This window comes from Cydia amplana, chromosome 22 (genome assembly GCF_948474715.1).
Source record: "Cydia amplana chromosome 22, ilCydAmpl1.1, whole genome shotgun sequence".
Taxonomy (NCBI): domain Eukaryota; kingdom Metazoa; phylum Arthropoda; class Insecta; order Lepidoptera; family Tortricidae; genus Cydia; species Cydia amplana.
The window spans coordinates 4,628,690-4,652,665 of NC_086090.1; the positions used below are offsets into that span (position 1 = coordinate 4,628,690).

Genomic DNA, 23,976 nt, shown 5'->3' on the forward strand with positions numbered 1-23,976 from the left:
TCGAATGGTACCATTATTTTTTCCTATTTCGAATATTTTTTCAAACTTTAAGGTCTTGTATTTTTTTATTATTCCCATATATTTTTTAAGTTTCCAATGTATTGTGATAAATTGCTCATTTTCTATCTATTTAACTAGATTTAGTTATAAAATTCAACACGTGTCAACAACCCTATTAAGGAGACATCAAATAAAACTATTAACTATAAAGTTATGCGTATATCTAGTAGTAAAAGCTTTGGTTTCTTCCGAAAGCGATGCCGTCATATAGCGGCCGTCTCCATACAAATACTACGACATCCATATTTAGCCGTATTATTTAGTATGGAGACGGCCGCTATATGACGACACCGCTATTCTAGGAAAACCGATCTTAATGGAATACAGTAAAGTAATTGTGTCACTCACTCGGCGAGGGCCTCCACGATGGCCTGCGGGGTGGAGGGGTCGGGCCGCAGCGGGGGGGACAGCACGTGCGCGGCCGCGTGTCGGAAGCACGAGTTGCGGTAGTGCGACCCTTCAACACGCAACATACCTCACAGATTTAAAAAAAAACCGGCCAGGTGCGAGTCGGACTCGCGCACGGAGGGTTCCGCGCCATCAACAAAAAATAGAGCAAAACAAGCAAAAAAAAACAAGCAAAAAAACGGTCACCCATCCAAGTACTGACCCCGCCCGACGTTGCTTAACTTCGGTCAAAATTCACGTTTGTTGTATGGGAGCCCCACTTAAATCTTTATTTTATTGTTTTTTTTTTTTTTTTTTTTTGTTACAAACGAACCAAAATATTTATTTAATAACAAAGCAACATTCCATTACACTTCACAATAAAATAAAAAAATTACATTAAAATCAAGGTACCTACTCTTAAAACTAAACACTACTACTAACTACTACTGTTTTTAGTATTTGTTGTTATAGCGGCAACAGAAATACATCATCTGTGAAAATTTCAACTGTCTAGCTATCACGGTTCGTGAGATACAGCCTGGTGACAGACGGACGGACGGACGGACGGACGGACAGCGGAGTCTTAGTAATAGGGTCCCGTTTTTACCCTTTGGGTACGGAACCCTAAAAAAAAACATTATAGGACATTTTTACACAAATTGACTAAGCCCCACAGTAAGCTCAAGAAGGCTCGTGTTGTGGGTACTCAGACAACGATTGATATAATATACAAATACTTAAATACATAGAAAACAACCATGACTCAGGAACAAATATCTGTGCTCATCACACAAATAATTGCCCTTACGGGGATTCGAACCCAGGAGCACGGCTTCACAGGCAGGGTCACTACCCACTAGGCCAGACCGGTAGTCAAACACACATGGTACTCATCAACACATGCCAGTCTACAGTAGACTTAGCACATGATTGGCGCGACAGTATCTCGGAGGCGAGATACTGTTGCGCCAATCATGTGCTAGACCGGCAGACCAGTTAGTTCCCCACCTCCTAGCCTGGTCGGTAGTGACCCTGCCTAGGAAGCCGGAGGTCCTGGGTTCGAGGTTTTGTACCAATGGCGGTACACGCATGTAGTTGCACTATAGAACCGTGCAGTAAAGCTTTGGTTTCCTCCGAAAGCGGTGCCGTCATATAGCGGCCGTCTCCATACAAATACTACGACATCCATATTTAGCCGTATTATTTAGTATGGCGACGGCCGCTATATGACGGCACCGCTATCCTAGGAAAACCGATCTTAAGCGTGTAGCCGTAACTGCCATATCTCATATGACTAATGGTTCTGGTTTGAAGACAATTTATTTGGCCCTTAATTTGGCACTGTCCAAAATCTTTGACCCTCTTTTTGTATTTTTTTTTCTTAACCAGAATCATTGATTAATACTATTGAGCGCCGAGGTGGTATGAACTCACGACCTTCCGTGATTTCTGCCAAATTAAGGGATAAAACTTTGACATTATTCAATGACAATATAATTCTGATTCTTAATTGGACAATCTTAGTGTAAGGCCTGAGTGGACGCTCGGAGCGGAGCGTTCGGCGGGGCGTGCAGCGTGGCGTCGGGCTCACAAGTAATTTGAGCAGCGTGCACTAAGGCCGCTCCTATACGCTTGCATTTGTTTAACATGCACGCCGCACGCCCCGCCCCGCTGCACGCCCAACTCGAGCGTCCACTCAGGCCTTACACTAATACGGATTATCCAAAGTTGGCATAGTTAATCCACCTCGGTCTAATCTAGAGGTTATTTCTACCAGGGATGTAACGGATGTGGTTTTATCGGAACCGAAAGCGGAACCAGATGTTTTAAATTTAGTTTATCGGAACCAGAAACGGAATCGGAACCGAAAACGGAACCGGAACCAGAACCGGAGCCTGAGTCAGTACTATCAGTAGGTATACATTACACAACACAACACATACGAATAGGTACTTTAAATTCGAAAACACGGATAAACCAGAACATCTAATTACTGCAGCACGTGGCAAGCGGGGCTATGAGCGAATGACTGGTATAAACCTGTTTGTTTTTGATGTACCCCGCTCATGTCCCGCTGCCGCGCTAAGCATTGACATCCGATATAGCTTCCGTTTCAAAAGTAACGGAACCGGAACAGAAACGGATGTGTAATACCAAACGGAAGTTCCGACTTAAGAGGCAACAGGAGTGGTCATTTCTCCATACAAACGTACTCGACTGTTTCCTCCGTGGGTTTTGAAGCGATGATTTTTGCAACACAGATTAATATTGTCAATATCTGTGTCGGACCGTTTTGCTTTTTTTGATATTTTTGTTTTTTAAGGCGATAGAGCCCTTCAAAAATGGCCAATATGGCCTAATTGACTATGCCGCAATGAGAGGCGTGGTATTCAAAACTGATATCAATTAGCCAAAAAAGCAAAACGGTCCGACACAGATAATTTCATAATCATTTAGATTTCCAAATTTGGTTACGATTGGTTAAGTTTTGGAGGAGGAAACAGTCGAGTACGCAACCTCGATTTTTGAGATTTTACGCAGGATTTTTCGCCTTGTCCTTATCGCACTAGTTTTAGGAGCCGCTTCCGTTAGCGAGACGGGTATATTTACCTAAAATATTTAAATCTCAGCTCCTGTTTCGTCTTAACGGAAACGGAGCTCTGTAACATCCCTGATTTCTACATAGAGTGACTCACCGTCAGTGCCGACGGTGGCGGCTAGGGTCTCTCCATACAGAGGTTGTCGCTGGCGGGCGCGGGCTTGTTGTAACGCCCTTACAGCGCTTTTTGACATCATGTGAACGATGTACAGCGGCGAGTTGACCTGTCAATGTTAAAAGTGTTAGCTTGTAAAAGTTGTAAAACACGAAAATTGGCGCATCATCGTGAACATTTTCGGAATGCCTAAAGTGGGACATTGGAGTAACACGTCACTTTTATAGTCTGAAAGAATATTTTGAACATTAATTGGTACCTATTTAATTATCTTTGCAAGTCATTTAAGTTTAGTTCATAAGTAATTAAGTTATGATGATTCGTAAATCGATTCGTAAATGCACCAGATCGCAGGTGTTTGTGGCCCGAACCGAAGGTGAGGCCCATAAATATGCGATCTGGGGCTTTACGAATTACCGCCCGTGGTTTGTCTAAAGTTTTACGTCTTGCCTTGGCCAGGAAGTGAGATTTTCTTCTCGCGTAGCGGGAAGAAAATCCCACTTACGGGCCTAGGGTGACGTAAATTAAGTATTGCATACCCGAAATGGGTAACTGTTGAAACAAATTCTATATGATTATCATCTACAAATGTACACAGTACTGCAATAAATCATTCTTATTCTTTTCTAGGAAATGGTAAATATTCAAATTCCCTACACGCCTAGAGTTAGACCAAGAAAAGTCTGTATACGTCATAACTTCATAGAAGTTTGACGTTTAAAATAACACTTGCACTGCGTGTGCTATCAAAATCGTTGCAGACTTATCTTGGTCTAACTCAATTTTAGTTCCTCGATAAAATTGTTTTTAATTACCTGGTTGGCAATAACGCAGGCGCGATTGACCGCCTCCCCTTCAACCTGAAACAAAAAATATTTCAACATCACAATAAGAATAAATAATTATCTATTTATAAAACAAAGTCCCCCGGCCAGTCTGTCTGTCTGTATGTCTGCGATAAACTCAAAAACTGCTGAACGGATTTTAAAGCGGTTTTCACCTATCAATAGAGTGATTCTTGAGGAAGGTTTAGGTGTATAATATATTATGGTTCACCCCGTGCGAAGACGGGGCGGGTCGCTAGTTTAATATAAATACGAAAGTATTAAATACAAGGTTCGATTGGAGTTTTTCTGTCAAAGATTGTCAACTTGATTAGACCACCCCGTTACTCAAAAGCTTGTAACTTGTAATAGAAGCGGATGCCACTTTTTGACAGCTTTTGTTAGAAAGGGGCTTCCACTTGTATTACAAGTTACAAGCTTTTGAGAAACGGGCCCCAGACCGCATTAAAACCATGACTACTTGTACTGCTAACGGTACCGAGTTGTCGTTATTGCTCAATAGATGTCGTTGTACCGACGCGTAACTAGCTAACGGAGTTTTGTTCCATACAGTACATACTTTCCAGTATACACTGGAATAGTCGTAGGCTGGTCGTAGGTATTTTGCAATAAGGGCTTTCTGCCGTATATTACGCACATTGCATAGCAGTTTTTGGGAAGATGTCCTTTCGGACGTCTTCTGAAACCACAGAACAAGTAGAATGGCGATGCGAGCAGGGTACGTGTCGCCGCCGGTTATGAGCAAACGCTCGCATGCTAGTACTCGCCCGCGCTGACCGAAAAACGTAAACATGCCTTTTGCGCCACAATAACGTTCAGATTAAGAAGCCAGACATCAAATCTGTCTAAAGGAGGCGTATCCATTCACCACACAAGTTTTTACTACCGTTGCGAGAGAAATGTGGAAATGTGGAGAGGAACAAGCGGCGATACCGGTTCCGATACTGCGCGCGATAGCCGTTCTAACCTCTTTAATATGTTCTGTGTCCGAAACTAGCTCACGCTGGTATTGCCTGGTATTCCACCTGTCCAATTTATTTGTCCAATGTGTGTTTGCGTCTCACGTTTTGCTTAGTGAGAGAGTGAGACGCAGTGCACATTGGTCAAACCACCCACTTATGGTTGTCGCCTTAGCCGAAGCCAGTCGCGCAATGTCGCGGTCAGGCCGTTACGTCGAGCAGCTGCCATAGCTTGTGACACGTTAAAGTCTATTTTTTTATTCGGTAGACTGAAATGACAGTTAATAGTATGAAATGACATTTCATGTTCATACTATTAACTGTCATTTCAGTCTACCGAATAAAAAAATAGACTTTAGTATGGGATGACCCATAATCACCTTTTCCACGCCGTGTCAAACACAAAAGCTGTCACTTTGACGCCACATCATTGAAGTGTCAAAACTGAAAATGCACGTAGGTCGATGTTGCTCTATGGTCTGTGACCGATTAATCTGTCAGCTCCCACGGCTCATATATGAGCCAGAACGCTTATGGTGACGTCATATCGTGAGATTCGACAGGTTAATCGGTCTTTGGCGTTGAACCTACGGTGCGGATATATCGGTCATTGGCGTCCAAAAGGTTAATAATGTCTCTTCATCTTCCTGCCCTTATCCCACGGTATGTGGGGTTTTGGTCATGTTTTTCTTTTTCATTCTCCCCTATTTTGCGATTCTTGCGTCACCTAGCACTCACTCCTTCTCATATACTCTTTCACACAATCCATCCATAGTTTTTAGGGTTCCGTACCCAAAGGGTAAAAACGGGACCCTATTACTAAGACTCCGCTGTCCGTCCGTCCGTCCGTCCGTCCGTCTGTCACCAGGCGGTATCTCACGAACCGTGATAGCTAGACAGTTGAAATGTTCACAGATGATGCATTTCTGTTGCCGCTATAACAACAAATACTAAAAACACAATAAAATAAAGATTTAAGTGAGGCTCCCATACAACAAACGTGATTTTTGACCAAAGTTAAGCAACGTCGGGCGGGGTCAGTACTTGGATGGGTGACCGTTTTTTTGCTTGTTTTTTTTGCTTGTATTGCTCTATTTTTTGTTGATGGTGCGGAACCCTCCGTGCGCGAGTCCGACTCGCACTTGGCCGGTTTTTTTGGGTCTTCCATCCGCTCTCCGTCCAACAACATTCATCCCTAATATTCTCTTGCCTATAGTTCGTTTTTTTAGCATTAGAAATAAGGTAAACAATCTTGATGTGTCTTTTAATTTTTTTTTTAATGTAATTTATTCAAGAAAAAACTCTAGTATATAGTAAGAAATCCACAACGCAGGCTTCGTCCGGTGGCCCACAACCTTTTAATTGAAAAACACATTTTAAAAATAAGTGACGGCAAATATGTAACAATTATGAATCTAATATGATCATTTATATTCTTCTGCTTTCATATGTAATAGTTTTTGATTTTTAAAAAGCGTTTTTCAATTAAAAGACATGTCAAGATCGCTTATCTTGTTGCAAGTTCTTTCTAATGCTAAAAAAAACGAACTATATATGGCGGTCATCCCTCCTCATTACATGCCCATACCATAATAAATAATAAATAAATATCGGGGGACATCTTACACAGATCAACCTAGCCCCAAACTAAGCAAAGCTTGTACTATGGGTACTAGGCGACGATATACATACTTATATAGATAAATACATACTTATATACATAGAAAACATCCATGACTCCGGAACAAATATTAGTGTTCATCACACAAATAAATGCCCTTACCGGGATTCGAACCCAGGACCATCGGCTTAGCAGGCAGGGTCACTACCCACTAGGCCAGACCGGTCGTCAATGCTAACCTACTCCTCCTCATTTTCTCCGTTACCGATGCTACTTTCAAACTTCCCCATAAGGGGAAAAATACCATACATATAAATGTATACTCATTCTTAATCCGCTACTCCGCCACTTTCGTCGCCCAGCATTCTGGCCCATGGGCGTTTTTAGGGTTCCGTACCCAAAGGGTAAAAACGGGACCCTATTACTTAGACTCCGCTGTCCGTCCGTCCGTCCGTCCGTCCGTCCGTCCGTCCGTCCGTCCGTCTGTCACCAGGCTGTATCTCACGAACCGTGATACCTAGACAGTTGAAATTTTCACAGATGATGTATTTCTGTTGCCGCTATAGCAACAAATACTAAAAACAGAATAAAATAAAGATTTAAGTGGGGCTCCCATACAACAAACGTGATTTTTGATCGAAGTTAAGCAACGTCGGGCGGGGTCAGTACTTTGATGGGTGACCGTTTTTTTGCTTGTTTTGCTCTATGGTGGTGCGGAACCCTCCGTGCGCGAGTCCGACTCGCACTTGGCCGGTTTTTTTTTGTTGTCCCCTATACTTTTTTTTCAAATTTGGGATTTTTTATGTTATTTCTACTCAGAATCACGAGCTCTTTCTATCATAATAGGAGAAACAAAGTGTCCTAAGGTTTTTATTTCCATTGCGTCACCATTTTCCATAGACTTAGTATGGCGGTCGCGAAATGGAAAGATCGAAAAATGTATGGAAATTTTGGGACACTTTTTTTCTCCTATTAGGATAGAAAGAGCTCGTGATTCTGAGTAGAAATAACATAAAAAAATCCCAAATTTGAAAAAAAAAAGTGTAGGGACAACAAAAAAAAACGCCCCCATACCAGGCGTGGCTCAGTCCGCGATTTCGTCGCGTCGCTACAAATACATATTCATATTTATTTGCAGAAAAAGGGTTAGTTACAGGTCTTATAGTTAGGTTAGTAATGATCTACCTTGATCCGCTATCTCATGACAGCATGCAAATTATTCTTAAAACTACATTCTACAACATTCAAGTAGGTATTTACAAAGTACATTAATTAGCTATATACACTTATACACAATACATTTACATTAATTTAAGAACAATGTCAAATTAAAATAAATTATACATGCGGGTCACACCAATTTTGGTGTCTAGCTAGTTGCCGCGCACCGCTACGGAACGGACGCCTGCTCGCGCTTGCGGTCATATTTGTCGTAATAGACGCGTTTTGTTAGAGTGAACCTTCTGTACCTAGTACTATTATTTATTCTGTGGTCTTGGTAAGATGGCATATAGTCGAGACATTGGGACGGGTTCTGTTTTGGCGGGGTGGCCTAGGGGTTCAAGGCGTTAGCCCGCGGGTCGCTAAAGACGCCGGTTCGAATCCGGCCTTCACCACTGGAGGGCTTACCCACTTTTTAGGGTTCCGTACCCAAAGGGTAAAAACGGGACCCTATTACTAAGACTCCGCCGTCCGTCCGACCGACCGTCTGTCACCAGGCTGTATCTCACGAACTGTGATAGCTAGCCAGTTGAAATTTTCACAAATAATGTATTTCTGTTGCCGCTATAACAACAAATACTAAAAACAGAATAAAATAAAGATTTAAGCGGGGCTCCCATACAACAAACGTGATTTTTGACCGAAGTTAAGCAACGTCGGGCGGGGTCAGTACTTGGATGGGTGACCGTTTTATTGCTTGTTCTGCTCTATTTTTTGTTGATGGTGCGGAACCCTCCGTGCGCGAGTCCGACTCGCACTTAGCCGGTTTTTTTTAAATATCTTCTTCTTCCTCGCGTTGTCCCGGCATTTTTGCCACGGCTCATGAGAGCCTGGGGTCCGCTTGGCAACTAATCTTAGTAATTGCCGTGGGCACTAGTTTTTACGAAAGCGACTGCCATCTGACCTTCCAACCCAGAGGGTAAACTAGGCCCGTATTGGGATTAGTCCGGTTTCCTCACGATGTTTTCCTTCACCGAAAAGCGACTGGTAAATATCAAATGATATTTCGTACATAAGTTCCGAAAAACTCATTGGTACGAGCCGGGGTTCGAACCCGCGACCTCCGGATTGCAAGTTGCACGCTCTTACCGCTAGGCCAACAGCGCTTCTTTTTTTTAAATATATGAGATCTATTTTAGTTTATAATTAATTAATTGTAGTCCTAACCTCCTCATCTCTAGATCGCTCGTGTCCTTCAGGGCCGGTAACACCAGACACTAGAAGCTTCTCCGTATTACGAGCTATGATGTGCCCGTTCTCTGCGTGCACCTGAAAAAAAAATATCTTTAACCCTTTGACCGCCATAGATAGCGGCTACAGCCCAATATCAACCTTCGTGCATTCCGATAAGGTTCACAATGACGCGCCGCACTCGATAGGCGTGGCGTTTACAATATTAAAAACAGAACAAAAGAGTATACAACTCTATAATATAATCAAAGAGAATTTAGTATAGAGGCGGATTCTTCTTCTTTTTTTGATGTCAAAATGTAGAGCTCTCAATTAACTATTTGTTACACCTTTTGTTAACTCTGTAATTATAAATATACTTAAGTCTTTTTTTTCTCACTTTAAAAACACCCAATGACTGCTACTGACCGAGTGACTAGACATATTCTTTCCGTGTACCTTTCATTTGTTAAATAAAGCTTTTATAGTTGTCTAAATTTGGTGCTAGATGTCGCTGTTCTAGCTGTCTTGCAACTAGCTAGCGAAGTTTCATGATGGTAGGATCCAGGGATGTTGCGAATATCCGCATCCGCATCCGCAACCGCGGAACTTCCGCATTATTTTCAACATCCGCATCCGCATCCGCATAAAATCGATGCGGATTTAATGCAGACGCGGATGTGGAACAGGTCGGTACAGGAACGTCTTAGCTTCGGCGTAAGTGCTAGACTGCTAGGTAATTTAGTCATTAACCAAAAAACCTATTAGAAATGAGCAGTCAAGCGTGAGTGGGACTTAATGTACGGAACCCTTGAAACGCGAGTCCGACTCGCACTTGGCCGGTTTTTTGAAATAAAAATTATTAAGATGTAATATTTGACGTTTTTTATGGTACTATCTTGACATCCGCATCCGCGGATGTGAGCCTTTAAAAATCCGCATCCGCGGATGTCAAAAAATCGGCATCCGCAACATCCCTGGTAGGATCACCTTCTAAATAGCTGATGTAGACAAAGACAGTACCTGTGGCAAAGCCCTCAGTTCAGCACAGGCCTCCATAGCGCACATGAGATGATAGTCATCAAGCATCCAGGCGTCCTTGTACGCCATGAACATCTTGAAGGAGTTGACGCCGAAATCATTGCTCTAGCTTCAAAACCCACGGAGGAAACAGTCGAGTACGTTTGTATGGAGAAATGACCACTCCTGTTGGCTCTTAAACAGTACCTGTGGCAAGGCCCTCAGTTCAGCACAGGCCTCCATAGCGCACATGAGATGATAGTCGTCCAGCATCCAGGCGTCCTTGTACGCCATGAACATCTTGAAGGAGTTGACGCCGAAATCATTGCTCTAGCTTCAAAACCCACGGAGGAAACAGTCGAGTACGTTTGTATGGAGAAATGACCACTCCTGTTGGCTCTTAAACAGTACCTGTGGCAAGGCCCTCAGTTCAGCACAGGCCTCCATAGCGCACATGAGATGATAGTCGTCCAGCATCCAGGCGTCCTTGTACGCCATGAACATCTTGAAGGAGTTGACGCCGAAATCATTGCTCTAGCTTCAAAACCCACGGAGGAAACAGTCGAGTACGTTTGTATGGAGAAATGACCACTCCTGTTGGCTCTTAAACAGTACCTGTGGCAAGGCCCTCAGTTCAGCACAGGCCTCCATAGCGCACATGAGATGATAGTCGTCCAGCATCCAGGCGTCCTTGTACGCCATGAACATCTTGAAGGAGTTGACGCCGAACTCGGAGACCAGCCTCTCCATGTCCTTGCGGACAGAGGGCGACCACCAGGTCACGCCTACGTGGAGCCCGTAGTCGCAACACACCTGGAAAGGTACGGTTTGTTTGGTCAGTTATAATTTGTGTGCTCTAAAAATAGTAGCCAGCAACTCTACTGTCTTATATGGGCCCGACCCTATCATGAATATCATTACTTTGAAGAAATGACATTTTTAGTGATAGTGTAGGGATTGGCATGAAGGATTGACGGTAAGTAATGAAGTTATTTAAATATCTTACTTCAGTATTTGAGCTATATCAAAGTAATGATACTAGAAATGACATTACTATTGACAGTGAATTGATTGAAATGATGGAATCAGAAATGACAGAAAGAATGAGGGAAGAAAATGAAGTTATTAAAAAAGTTTGATAGTTTTGAAGTAGGTAATGACAAAATAATGACATTATACTGATAGTGCGTGCAGCGCATCAGGTCTGATCACTCATTTTGCAAATGCCATCGCACTTTGAAATATAGTTGGTCAAACCAATTTCGCAGTCAGTAAGATCCAGGAAAACTATACTCATCCTTTTCTTTTGGATGCTAGTACTAGTGTAAGACAAAGAGTGTGATTCTCTCTATGTTTGAAATGAGACAGTCCTTTAACAAACTATAGGTAAGAGACCCAATCTTGACACCAAACCTGGTTATAAATATCTAATAGAGTTAGTAGCATCGTAAGTCATCTTATTAGCCGAAGCCAAAATCGTCCTGTTTTAAACAAAAGTATAATTTAGACAACGATAGGTACGATAGTTACTCGAACAAAAATATGAAAATGCATTTGTTTACCGTATTCTTGCAACTAAATCCGAATTTAAACCGATTTTCAATGGCTATTATGGCTTTTGCTTGGGGCGGGACAGTATTAGTGCGCTTATAGGTACGCAATATAGGTATGTATTGTAATGAACATCATAATTTTTATACCATACCTAATCTAAACAATAATATTGTTGTATCATGAAATACACAATAGGCTTCCAAATATAAACATTGCGTAACTGTCAATAAACAAAATAAAAGAAAGCCGAACGGTATTCCAATTTCAAAAGTCTGTACTTGAATGCACAATAAGTTTAACATAAAGACTAACCTTGCCATCGGCCTTCTGCCGCCAATTGTTGTACGCCTCGACCAGTGATTGGCCCTTTTCAGGCAGCACAAAGTCGACTGGAAATAGAAAAAATGGATTATTGTATTTATTATGTGTGTTGTGTAAAATTGAAAAGTCTAATTTTGGTGCCAGGTATTTAGGTAAGTGATTAAACAAAAAAAATCCAAGGACCCATTGGTTAATTTTGATTTAGATAATGCTAGCGACCCGCCCCGGCTTCGCACGGTTTAACAAATTATACACAAACCTTCCTAAGAATCACTCTATCGATAGGTGAAAACCGAGTGAAAATCTGTTCAGTAGTTTTTGAGTTTATCGCGAACATACAAACACACAGACAGACGCGGCGGGGAACTTTGTTTTATAAGGTGTAGTAATAATATTGTATAATTGTACTTATTCTGGCCCTTTGCGTTGATTGGTTGGCTTTTGGACGCATTTTGTTTCATCCTGCGATTCATATTAACCTCTTTAAGTGCGATAATGTTTCATGGGTCATCTACCAATTATATGAAGTGCGTGCGTGTGCGGATTGATGCCACCCGACATCACGGGATCGCCAGTCGCTTATATTGCAAGTGTCTCGCGAGATATAATTGAAGCATACATAACTTGATTTCAAATGTAGAACGAACGACGGAAGCGCCCTTTGTAGGGGCTGAAGTCAGGCTTCCCAACATTTAATGCTCTTCAAGATCACGAGCATCACGAGTACTGACTGACTGTCGTGGTGCCTCCCGCAACAGCGACTCGAGTGCCCTTGTAGAAGTCGTCGGCCGTCTTGGCTCCCATCATCTCGAGCTCGAAGTGCGTGTGCGGGTCGATGCCGCCCGGCATCACGAGTACTTACTGACTGTCGTGGTGTCCCCCGCAACAGCGGCCCGGGTGCCCTTGTAGAAGTCGTCGGCCGTCTTGGCGCCCATCATCTCGAGCTCGAAGTGCGAGTGCGGGTCGATGCCGCCCGGCATCACGAGTACTTACTAACTGTCGTGGTGCCACCCGCAACAGCGGCCCGGGTGCCCTTGTAGAAGTCGTCGGCCGTCTTGGCGCCCATCATCTCGAGCTCGAAGTGCGTGTGCGGGTCGATGCCGCCCGGCATCACGAGTACTTACTGACTGTCGTGGTGCCTCCCGCAACAGCGGCTCGGGTGCCCTTGTAGAAGTCGTCGGCCGTCTTGGCGCCCATCATCTCGAGCTCGAAGTGCGTGTGCGGGTCGATGCCGCCCGGCATCACGAGTACTTACTGACTGTCGTGGTGCCTCCCGCAACAGCGGCTCGGGTGCCCTTGTAGAAGTCGTCGGCCGTCTTGGCGCCCATCATCTCGAGCTCGAAGTGCGTGTGCGGTTCGATGCCGCCCGGCATCACGAGTACTTACTGACTGTCGTGGTGCCTCCTGCAACAGCGGCCCGGGTGCCCTTGTAGAAGTCGTCGGCCGTCTTGGCGCCCATCATCTCGAGCTCGAAGTGCGTGTGCGGGTCGATGCCGCCCGGCATCACGAGTACTTACTGACTGTCGTGGTGCCTCCCGCAACAGCGGCCCGGGTGCCCTTGTAGAAGTCGTCGGCCGTCTTGGCGCCCATCATCTCGAGCTCGAAGTGCGTGTGCGGGTCGATGCCGCCCGGCATCACGAGTACTTACTGACTGTCGTGGTGCCTCCCGCAACAGCGGCTCGGGTGCCCTTGTAGAAGTCGTCGACCGTCTTGGCGCCCATCATCTCGAGCTCGAAGTGCGTGTGCGGGTCGATGCCGCCCGGCATCACGAGCTTGCCCGTCGCGTCGATGGTGCGCGTGCCGCCCGGGATGATGAGATTGCGGCCCACTTGTCTGGAAAGACGAACATTTTGGTTTATTTATTGGTAACCGAGAGAAGCGAGATCTTTGTAGTAAACAGTATAGTTCAAGTTCGTAGTTTCATGTTCGTCGCAGATCAATATTGGAACATAATATTAATCTTCTAGCAAATACACTAAAATCTCTACTCATGTAATGGAGTTGGCCGGTCGAAGTATAGGGTTTCCTGTCAGTCCTAAAGGGGCCCACTGATTAACAGTCCGCCGGACGGTATCGGCCTGTCAGTTGTTCAGAACTGTCAAATTTTTGTTCTAACTGACAGACCGATACCGTCCGGCGGACTGTTAATCAGTGGGCCCCTTAAGAAAAGTGTCAAATTCATGTTTCTTTTTATTGGGAATTTTATGATAACTTATAGGAAGAAACTAGAAACAGGTAAAACAAAAACATGGTGATTCAAATGGAAATTAAATATTTAATTAAAAGTTTTATGACGTCACTGAATACGTAATAATTCATCGTCAACTCTCAACAAGTGACATAAATATGGTGTATTCAAGTAAGTTAGTACACAACAGAACAATAACACATCTGTAATTATTACATACAATACCCAAGGTCAGTGGACAGCTGGTCATACATGTTATATAAAAGCAAATGCAACTCTGGCTGTTTGTCTTAGGATTCACGTTATTTATGTTAAAAAAGGAAAAAAACAACAAATGTGACTTCCGTTTGAAAAACACTAGTGATTTTCAAAATTACCCCGCGTTTGAAGTTATCCCGAATTGAAAAATCAATAAAATATTGCAGCATAAATTGTAAAAGTAATTAAAATGTAATGATTAAAAAATATTAATGAACTGTATGAAACGCCGATACGATTATCAAGATATCGAAATCACAAAAATCAAGCATACTTACAAATAAGAGATGCCACGAATATTCGGCAACTATTCGGTATTCGGCCACTTTGCCGAATACCTGTTGCACCTACTTAAAAAGAAAAATTGCACAAGAAAAATAACTATAAACTATATAGTTATATTTAGAATGTTTTCTTGGAAAGTTGTTAAATACGAAGACCCTTTTTTGAGCATTTGTTGATTAAAAAACATTTTATTTTTATCATGAGTCTGTTTTGTTTGACTCTATTCATTAATGCTGTTCAACAAAAATATATCTTAGCCACTCTTAGCTAACGTTGAGCTTTGTTAGCGATCAGTTTTCATAATAATTGTGACTCACAATGTTCGCATGTCATGCCGAATATTCAGCCTAAACCACTATTCGGGGCATCTCTACTTACAAATATAATCACCATTACTAAAATCTATGAAATAATCTAACATACTTATTTATTTATTCGAGTTAATCATACGATGTCAGATATTATTCATTCAATCATACAATTCATATAAATTATAAATGTCAGTCTATCTAAAAGGTACTTGTAATATGGGCTTTATCGCCTGATTTAAATTGCAATAAGTACAAACTAATATTGTTTTTATTTTTATGTTTTCCGAAGATGCTGGCCGGACATTTGGCCAACCAACACCCTTTCTAGAGAAATCTTGTTTCTAGCTTTAACACAAACTAGATGTCAATCGATAACGCTTCGGAACATACGAAGCGACGTCAAGAAACTACGTTGAACAAACGATAGCGCCATTTATCTTGCAGCCAGCGCCATCTATCGGAGCGTTTGGAAACTATACTGTAATAGTCTCCTCATCTAAAGTGTCATTCAATAGAACTTGCTAACTATGTAAACAAAAGTTACTAGTAAATTGACATTCAGTGTCAATTTTAGTATGGCAGTTTGTTTACATAGTTAGCAATTTCTATTGAATGACACTTTATAGGTACATACTCTCTCAAAAATTTCAGAGATACCAAATATTGTTGGTTTATTTTATATTCTTTTAAGATTCGATATATGTACCTATACGTCTTATACATAGATCTATAGACTATACTTCTAATACTAAGTAAGTTGTAAAACTATATTTTTATTTATTTACGAATTTTTCATAGAATTTCTAAATTCTAAATCCTAAAGGCAATCAATTTAAAACATTCATTCACAGGACAGTTATACCATTTAAAAAAAAGCGGACAAGTTCTCACTCGCCCACCGAGGGTTCCGTACTTTTTAGTATTTGTTGTTATAATATAACGCAGCAGAAATACATCTGTGAAAATTTCAATTGTCTAGCTATCACGGTTCATGAGATACAGCCTGGTGACAGACAGACAGACGGAGGAATCTTAGTAACAGGGTCCCGTTTATACCCTTTGGGCGCGGAACCCTAACTAACGATAGTGTTTCAGTGCTAGCCGCACCTCGTCCTAATTTCACACCCACCCATTACACATACACATTACATAATTACTTGTCACATTTGACATAGGTGTGAATATACGACCTTAAACATGACATAATTATTAAAATTAAACCTATAATTTTTATGTACCTAACTAAATCGCACCCATAATTTGTTTTTAGATTTGGGTGTATATTTCATATTTAGTAGAAAAAGAGTGTCTTAAAATGTGTATACAGGGTGTTTTTCAACACGTACCCATAATCGCGCAAAAAATTGCTGTTTCATACATTTTTGCTGATCAGACGTCGAAGTTTTCTATGGGAGAGCTCGATTGGTTGAGGTCCCAAATAAAAGTTGCTCACTATGACCTATAATATATACCTCGCAAAATTTGACTAAGGGTTGAAAAACACCCAGTATGTATAATGTATTAATGCATTAGCGATGAGACAGACAGACAGACTAACGGACAGAGTCGCAAAATAAAGGGTTCCTGTTTTGCCTTCTTAGTACGGAACGGACCCTATAAAGGTAATGGAACGGAAACAACAATTTTTTTTCTCGAAGAAATTCGTGTGAAGAGAATTCTTTAAAAACAATGAAATGTGAGAGTGAAAGACTTCGTCAGATATTATAAAAATTACAGTTTAAACGTTTACTTTCCATTTCTATGTAAAAAGTTAAATTCCCACACTTTCGCTTTTAATACATCGTTAATTCGTTATGTGATTATCACATTTCACATTATGAATATGTCAGCAATATCCTAGCAGTTCACACAATCTTAATTTACCTCTCATACAAACCAAACAAATATGTGCCTTGTTCATAATGTTATACAGTTTACAAACAAATAACACACCAAAAGTTAATTAGTTATCCAAAAGAATAACAACTTTAGCAGACTCGCTTTGTAGTCTTTCATATAGAGGACACCAAAGATATTTACAGTACATATGGGGCTACTTTTTCGCACTAGTGCGTAAAATAGCACTTTTCGTGCGTATGTCGAAACTTTAAAGTGCCATATGTACCTACTGTAAAACGTTGTTCGATACACGTGCGAATAGGTAATTCGCAACTCGTGTCGATTTAAAACACTCCCTTCGGTCGTGTTTTAATTTATCGCCACTCGTTTCGAATTTCCTCTTTTTCGCACTTGTATCGAAAATAACTATTTTACGAATGTGTCCTTTATCCCATTGTGATAATACCAATGATTGGCGACTACCGTACTATGTATTATTGAACGATAGTACGTTTATGGCAACTTAATATGGATTGTAAACTGATCTCAGTTTTACGAGCTAAATCATTAGGTAGATATTTGTGTTGATTGTGTAGTCGATTACCATCATAACCAGTAGGCGACATGTTTGATGTTTACAAACATACGGAATTATGCCGTTTACGACGATGTCACAGTACCTATATAAAAACAATCAGCACGCAACACGTACGTAATCATTAATCTTACTTGTTTCAATTACAAATTAGAATTATTAGAAGGTACCAATTGTTTATGGCGTTATTCATAAACGTCTGCTGAGCAGCTGCTAAGTTAATCAGCTGATGATCGCCGTTTGTTCCTCTCTATGGCATAACGACAGATAGGGACAAACGACGATCATCAACTGATTAACTGGCTTAGCAGCCGTTTATGAATAACGCCATTAATGTTTTAAGAGAAATTTAGACATCAGCTACAACAGTTTGTAGAAAAAAACTACTATGCATATAATTTTTCACGACATCGTCATGGGAAAATGTAGTTTTTAATCACATCATAAAAATTACCCTGTATTATATATCTGTCAACATTACAACTAACCAAGAATGTACATCCACCTGCAAAAGTGCACGCGGCCACACGAAAGATATCCAATCAAAACGTGTCCATGCAATTTTGCAGCTCGCTGTACAATGATTTGTGTTGTGTATATGTATGTACTGTGTACTCCGCACACTTATCTCGGGAACTGGTTCGCGAGATGTCCGATAACGTTGTTTTCTGTTGTGAATTCTCACTCGATTTCGCTCGTAACATTCGCTTTTTGTTATTTACACAGTTTCGTTGTAACGGCAGTTATGACTTTTGCGACTTTTTCTTTTTATCTCACTGCGAAATAGGTTATAATATGATCTCATCATTGTATTTAAGAATTAAGTTACGATCAGCACAGATATGGCTGCTAGGTGGCGACAGCGCCACGCGCGGCTTTCCCCAAAATTGGGGCGGAACGGATGTATTTTAGCTACCTGTAGCAAAGCGACGAAATCGCGGAGTGAGCCACGCCTGCTGTAGGTATAATTTTCTAACTTAATCCTTCGAAGAATTTTTTTAATGTTGTGGTGTATGTACTTAATAATATATGACAAATATGACAATTGTATGATATTATTAAAGGTTTGTAGGGCAAACGGTTATTTGCATTGTTATCAAGGCTAGCGAGTGTCCCACGCCCACAGGTGGCCAGGTCAAGCCCACATGTTTACTCTAGAGATGCAATGATGGATTTAATTGAGAAAGTTAATCGTATCGTATCTCGCAAGTCGCAATCACGCAATACAAACAATCATGACGAAATAAGTGGATATTATGTTACTTAGTACAAACCTACAGACACGTATACAGGGTGGCTAAAAAAAATAAAGCTGAAACCGAAGTTGGCTAGGTCTTGGAAGCTCTTGCCACGAGACGCGCATTGAATTGTTTAATCGTATTTTTGAACACTAAGTTCCAAATTGAAACTGGTTTTCCAAAGGATTATTACGGCTTTTATGCGTGGTGCTGGTGGGGCAGGGACGGTAGACTGTTAAAAGTATAAAGATACGAACTGAGAATACGTTTAGCTGTTTCATTTAAATTAACATTATTTATTGATTCTAAAATGCTCCATACAAGACTAGACTGAGCGTAACTAATTTCAATAAGAAGTTCAGAAATTGGTAAATAACAATATTTGATTATGCGTCCTACCTGAACAATGACTCGCATTTTCCACCTCACCGCAGAATAGACAACCTGCCGAATCCAATTTCACGCATATTAACCGTTTACGTCGTTATTTTTAGATCATTACGTTTAATTTAATAATAAATCACGTGCGAGAACAAAACAACGGACTAACAAATATATATTTTTTAATGGGACTAGGTAGAGAAATTAAAATTATAGAATATACAGGGAAATTTGCTTAGGGTCTTTTTTTGTTAAAAATAACAGAGAGCTGTTGTAATCTGCTGAACTCGCAATAACATATTTAATTTATAACGTAATGGCTCACATTAAAAAATGATTAGACATAATATGGCTATGGGACTTATAGATTTCGGTTACTACTGTTTCCACACTGATGTGCCTAAAAAGCCGGGCTTGCCGGGCGGGATGTGGCTAAAACACAGACCAACCCCTAGGCAGTTTTCTGTGGTCTAAAAAGAATGCCAGCTAGGAATATACCTAAGTAGATAGTATATTCCTAGCTGCATATTTAGTTAAGCTGCATAGCTTAACTATGTATCCTTTTGTTTTTTGCAGCGACCTAGGTGTTAACGAGACATATCCAGCCGTAAAATATGACACCAATTTGAAATAAATACCGAACAAATGGAGTGCAATGACATCTTAATAAAAATGGCGTCATATATACGTTTTTGAACAGCAACACTGACCTAACCAATGGTAGACTTTATTTCCTTACATTAAGGTTTAGGAATGGTACCGTAGCGAATCAACAAGAATCCAAATTGGAGCCGCGTTGATTTGGATGCGTGGCGCGCAGGAAGCGCTAATGCGGTAACAGCAGTAACAGGTCATATCCGGGCCCATATAATGTGCGGTCTGTGGCTTCTGTGGTCAAGTTTGTTTTTAAATTAGCGGTGACGGATTATGTTGCTTACAGGTAGCTAAAGAGAATTCTTTTACACGCAGGGAAGATGTGAGTGCAATGATGACACCATTAATTTCTTTTGACTACGTTGCGATATCTTTGAAAGCGGGTTTTGAGAATGACAAATATGTATAGGTATACTAAACTAGAAGCAATTTCTACTAAGCTGTATAAACTGGGATCTGTAGATGAGTATCGTATGCATAATTGTTTATTTTCATTTTCAAGGTGCATTGACCTTATCAATGAAGTAATCTCAAGTAGTATGTCACCTTATTTATTACCTATTACTCATGATTTACTTCAGAATTACAGCATAAATCGCTTGATTTATACTTACATACACTTATTAATGCTTTATAAACTATAGCAGAAAACAAATCAATACCGAGACCATCGCTTTCAATCTCATCTATGCTATTCCATTCAACCGGCACAGGCAGGCTTCCCTGCCAAGATCTCAGATTAAGTAATGCCAATACCAATTTCCTCTCACACAATCTGCGTTGTTATGTAACTGCAGTTAGTATGAGCAGGTTACACGCAATTTATGGATTGATAACAATGTTACTGTTACGATTACGATTGAAACGCTGTTACCAGTATTGACCCCGAAACCCGCACATAAATACTTACTCTTAGATAGCTATAGCAATGTAAAGTAATATATATAGTATATAGTCCTCCATGTCGTATCCGACAACGGCGACCCTTACACTTTTCTCTGATGAGCACGTATAAGGCTCGCAAAACCGAACTTCGTTTTAAATATCCGATCGCACTGTGCACAATAAAGCTGCCCTTGGTCATTATATGTGTATGCATAAGAGGGCTTAGGTCGAGACTTCCGTTGAATGCGTTTCTGGTCCAGGTGTTCAAGTCGAGCTTCTTCGAAAGTAGCTACACCTTCTTTTACCTTATTGCGCCATTCTGACCTCTTACCCGCAAGCTCCTCCCAACGCTCAGATGGGATAAAGTAATACACTGATAATGAAGTTATAGCTTAAGAGGCGAATAATGTTCTTAGTGTTCTTACTGTTGTGGCCGTCTGATGAAATGGATTATTACGAAAAATTAGTCAACGTGTGTCTCTTTTTGTATTTCTCTCTCTATACTGAAAATCATTATGACTCCTTTGAATTTTATTGACCAATAATTCCATCAATCAGTTGCCCACAGCCTCCTTGCGAAATACAGTGTTGAGAGACTTGAGAATAATCTTCAGCTGTGCGCATCCTGGTCTGAAGCCACCGAATAACTATTTATGAAGTACAGAAGGTTCGCCCGCTAATAGTTAGGCATGTAAGTTAATAACTTAATAAGGGTACCCTATTTGACTGTATTTAACATAAATGATTTTACACCATGCATGAAATAAAGCACCAGAAAATTATTAGAGAAACGTTGACAGCAGTTATGTTTAGACACCATTTCTATTTTAAAACCTGTATAAAACTATAAAGAGTAGGTAATTTGATAATGACGTCATATGCTAGTGTTTCATATAAATTCCATAGTAGCAAAATCGTTTTGACAGTTCGAAAAAGAAACTAATTTCACTAGTCAAATACCCTATAGTAACATACCTACAATTAGAGAAGTAAACAACGTCTATCCTATGACCCTTTTTCCATCCAATTTAACCAATCTCTTAGATTTTGTGAAATTTTGCTGTCGATTTAAGCTTATATCGTGCAATGCCGTGACAATGTGCCGTTGCGTGACAACACGGGAGTTACGTCAGATCGTTTACTGACAAAGTTTGGTTTGCCATTGGTAAAGGATCTCAACAACAACATGACGTGTGCTCTCAAATTTATAATTGGAAATATGTTTCGATTTGGTTGAAAATGTAAAAATGTTTTCTTTACCTATGGCCATTAAAAAACCTAATAATTCATAATTCATAATTTATTTATTGCATCCATGGTTGTTACATTGGTGTTAAATTAGGTCTTTTAACAATGGTTAAGAGATTGTAAATTAAAACCATGGGCTTTACAGGTTTTTTATTAGTACCTACTTGTATTTCATTTATTACGTTCAACACATTTGCGATATCACGTGACATATCGTTCGCAACTGCCAACCCGATTATCAGTTATCAATTAGGGCTGTGAGACTGTGACCAATAATTAATTTATTTTTTTTATAAAAGAAAAGCTCGTGTAAAAACATCGAATCAAACAAAGGTTGTCTTTCATCTACAAACGTAACGGCAAAAAAAATTTGGTTATTGTTATTATACTTCGAGTGGCACGCACTCCGCCATGCCCTTTATATCGGTCGATCTAAATTACCCTGTATTCGCGAGTAGGCATGCCGACTAAAGCTGATTGCTTTTTCATAACAAATATTTGATAACAAATTGCTCAAAATAACTTGCGGGAATTCCCATAACTAACCATAAAGCATAAACAAATATCAACTCAGTAGGGTTGTGTACGAAACTTTGCAATGCGTTCGTATTCGAAGTGTTTTTTCGCCGATTTTTACATTAAATTATAGAAACAGGTACAAATCGAATATATATTGTGAAACGCATTGTTTGACGTATAAGGTATAGTCATAAATATATGCGCGTGACCGACGTCATAATCCTGACCACAAACCTGACAAAAGGTATTATGTACCTATTATTTGTGTAGGTATCAGGCTTTTAAATTTAAGACCTCTTTTTATAACGTAGGTATTAAGTTATGGTTATCAATTTATAACCTCATGAAGATTAATGGTGCTTTGAATGAAGTGTATTCAACTATTGAATTTGACAAAACATGCCTCTTAACTCTCTCAATTACATAATTTATGACAAACAAGTGGAATGTTTATCTTAAACTTTAACAACTTACTATTTATAAACTAACAGTAAATTGCTATACCAAAAAATCTATTGACTAAACAATAAGTAAAGCAATATTTAATCATCCACCAAAAATGGCCCTTGTACAAACCATCCTGTATTGAAGACAATAGGGTGTTAACAAGATTTAAAAATAAATTGAAAAGCATCATAAATAGACTTCATAGGGGCCAATAGACCGCTGACTCACGAAACTGATTTAACCAATCCGGCCAATTAATGGAATTAATGGATCAATTGTTATTCCTTTAACGAAATGCGTTACAAGGAGGTTAGGAAACTATTGACCTTAAATATCTATGCGGGTGGTATTTGATTAGTGTTAAAAAGTGCTACTAAAATAAAATACCTATCTGTATTTGGCTATTGTAGTATTTTGAGGGTCCCACAGATTACCAGTTCGCGTGACGATATCAGTCTGTCAGTTAAGGAGCCCACTGATTAACAGTCCACCGGACGATATCGTCCTGTTAGAACAAAAAGTTGACCGTTCCGTCCGAGCAACTGACAGACCAATACCGTCCGGCGGACTGGTAATCAGTGGGCCCCTTTAAACGTAAAAGGTGACAGTTCCGAACAACTGGCAGGCTGATATCGTCCGGCGGTAATCGGTGGGCCCCTTTCCCCTTTACAGGGTTTTGGAAAAAAGTTAATTACTTTTTGCCTATATTTCATTAAATTTTATCAACGTAATTTAACACTTTCACTGCCAATAGCTTGCTAACTGGTTAATTTTTTATGGCAAAAGGTAAAACAAGGCGCTAAAACTGTTATTTGGTAATCTGGCGTGGCGTGGGTAACGAATTTAGTTAGGCATACCTTTCGCCGATACGTTACTTACTTTCTATGCATCTCGCTCGTACTCGCGTATTAGTGCGAGCGAGATGTACAGAAAGTTTGCTTTAAAGTAAGTAAGTTTGTTTGCGCAAATTAAAGATGTTAGCGTATTGTTAGTTTCGACACCGTCAGTCATGGACGTCATGGTACGGGGTGTGGTACGGGTAAAACGATGCAATTTCGAATAGGTATTTCGACTCTATGCCGGCTATGCCACGCCACACCCAATTACCTATAATAAATTTGACATTTAAATTTTAATAGAACATACATATTTTTTTATTATGTTATACACCAATTTACCTTAGAAGGTGCCTGTGTGTAAATAATAGCATTGGCAATTTTCCATCATAAAGCCTGAGGTTTTAAATTCTATCT

General features: G+C 40.4%; 1 protein-coding gene and 1 non-coding gene across 2 annotated transcripts in view; one reads left to right on the forward strand and one right to left on the reverse strand.

Moving 5' to 3' along the window:
• Positions 1-404: 404 nt before the first annotated feature.
• Positions 405-23,976, reverse strand: part of LOC134658504 (dihydropyrimidinase-like) — a 58,652-nt gene continuing 35,080 nt past the window's right edge. Inside the window, exons 3-12 of the mRNA XM_063514190.1 lie at positions 13,524-13,708; positions 11,867-11,943; positions 10,616-10,813; positions 10,412-10,534; positions 10,208-10,330; positions 10,004-10,126; positions 8,978-9,079; positions 3,980-4,024; positions 3,147-3,273; positions 405-517 (exon numbers count right to left, since the gene is read on the reverse strand). Coding sequence (XP_063370260.1) covers positions 405-517; positions 3,147-3,273; positions 3,980-4,024; positions 8,978-9,079; positions 10,004-10,126; positions 10,208-10,330; positions 10,412-10,534; positions 10,616-10,813; positions 11,867-11,943; positions 13,524-13,708 — 1,216 coding nt within the window. The remainder of the gene's footprint in view (positions 518-3,146; positions 3,274-3,979; positions 4,025-8,977; positions 9,080-10,003; positions 10,127-10,207; positions 10,331-10,411; positions 10,535-10,615; positions 10,814-11,866; positions 11,944-13,523; positions 13,709-23,976) is intronic.
• Trnar-gcg (transfer RNA arginine (anticodon GCG)) lies at positions 8,131-8,205 on the forward strand. Its single transcript has one exon. It is a non-coding gene; the product is annotated as a tRNA-Arg (tRNA).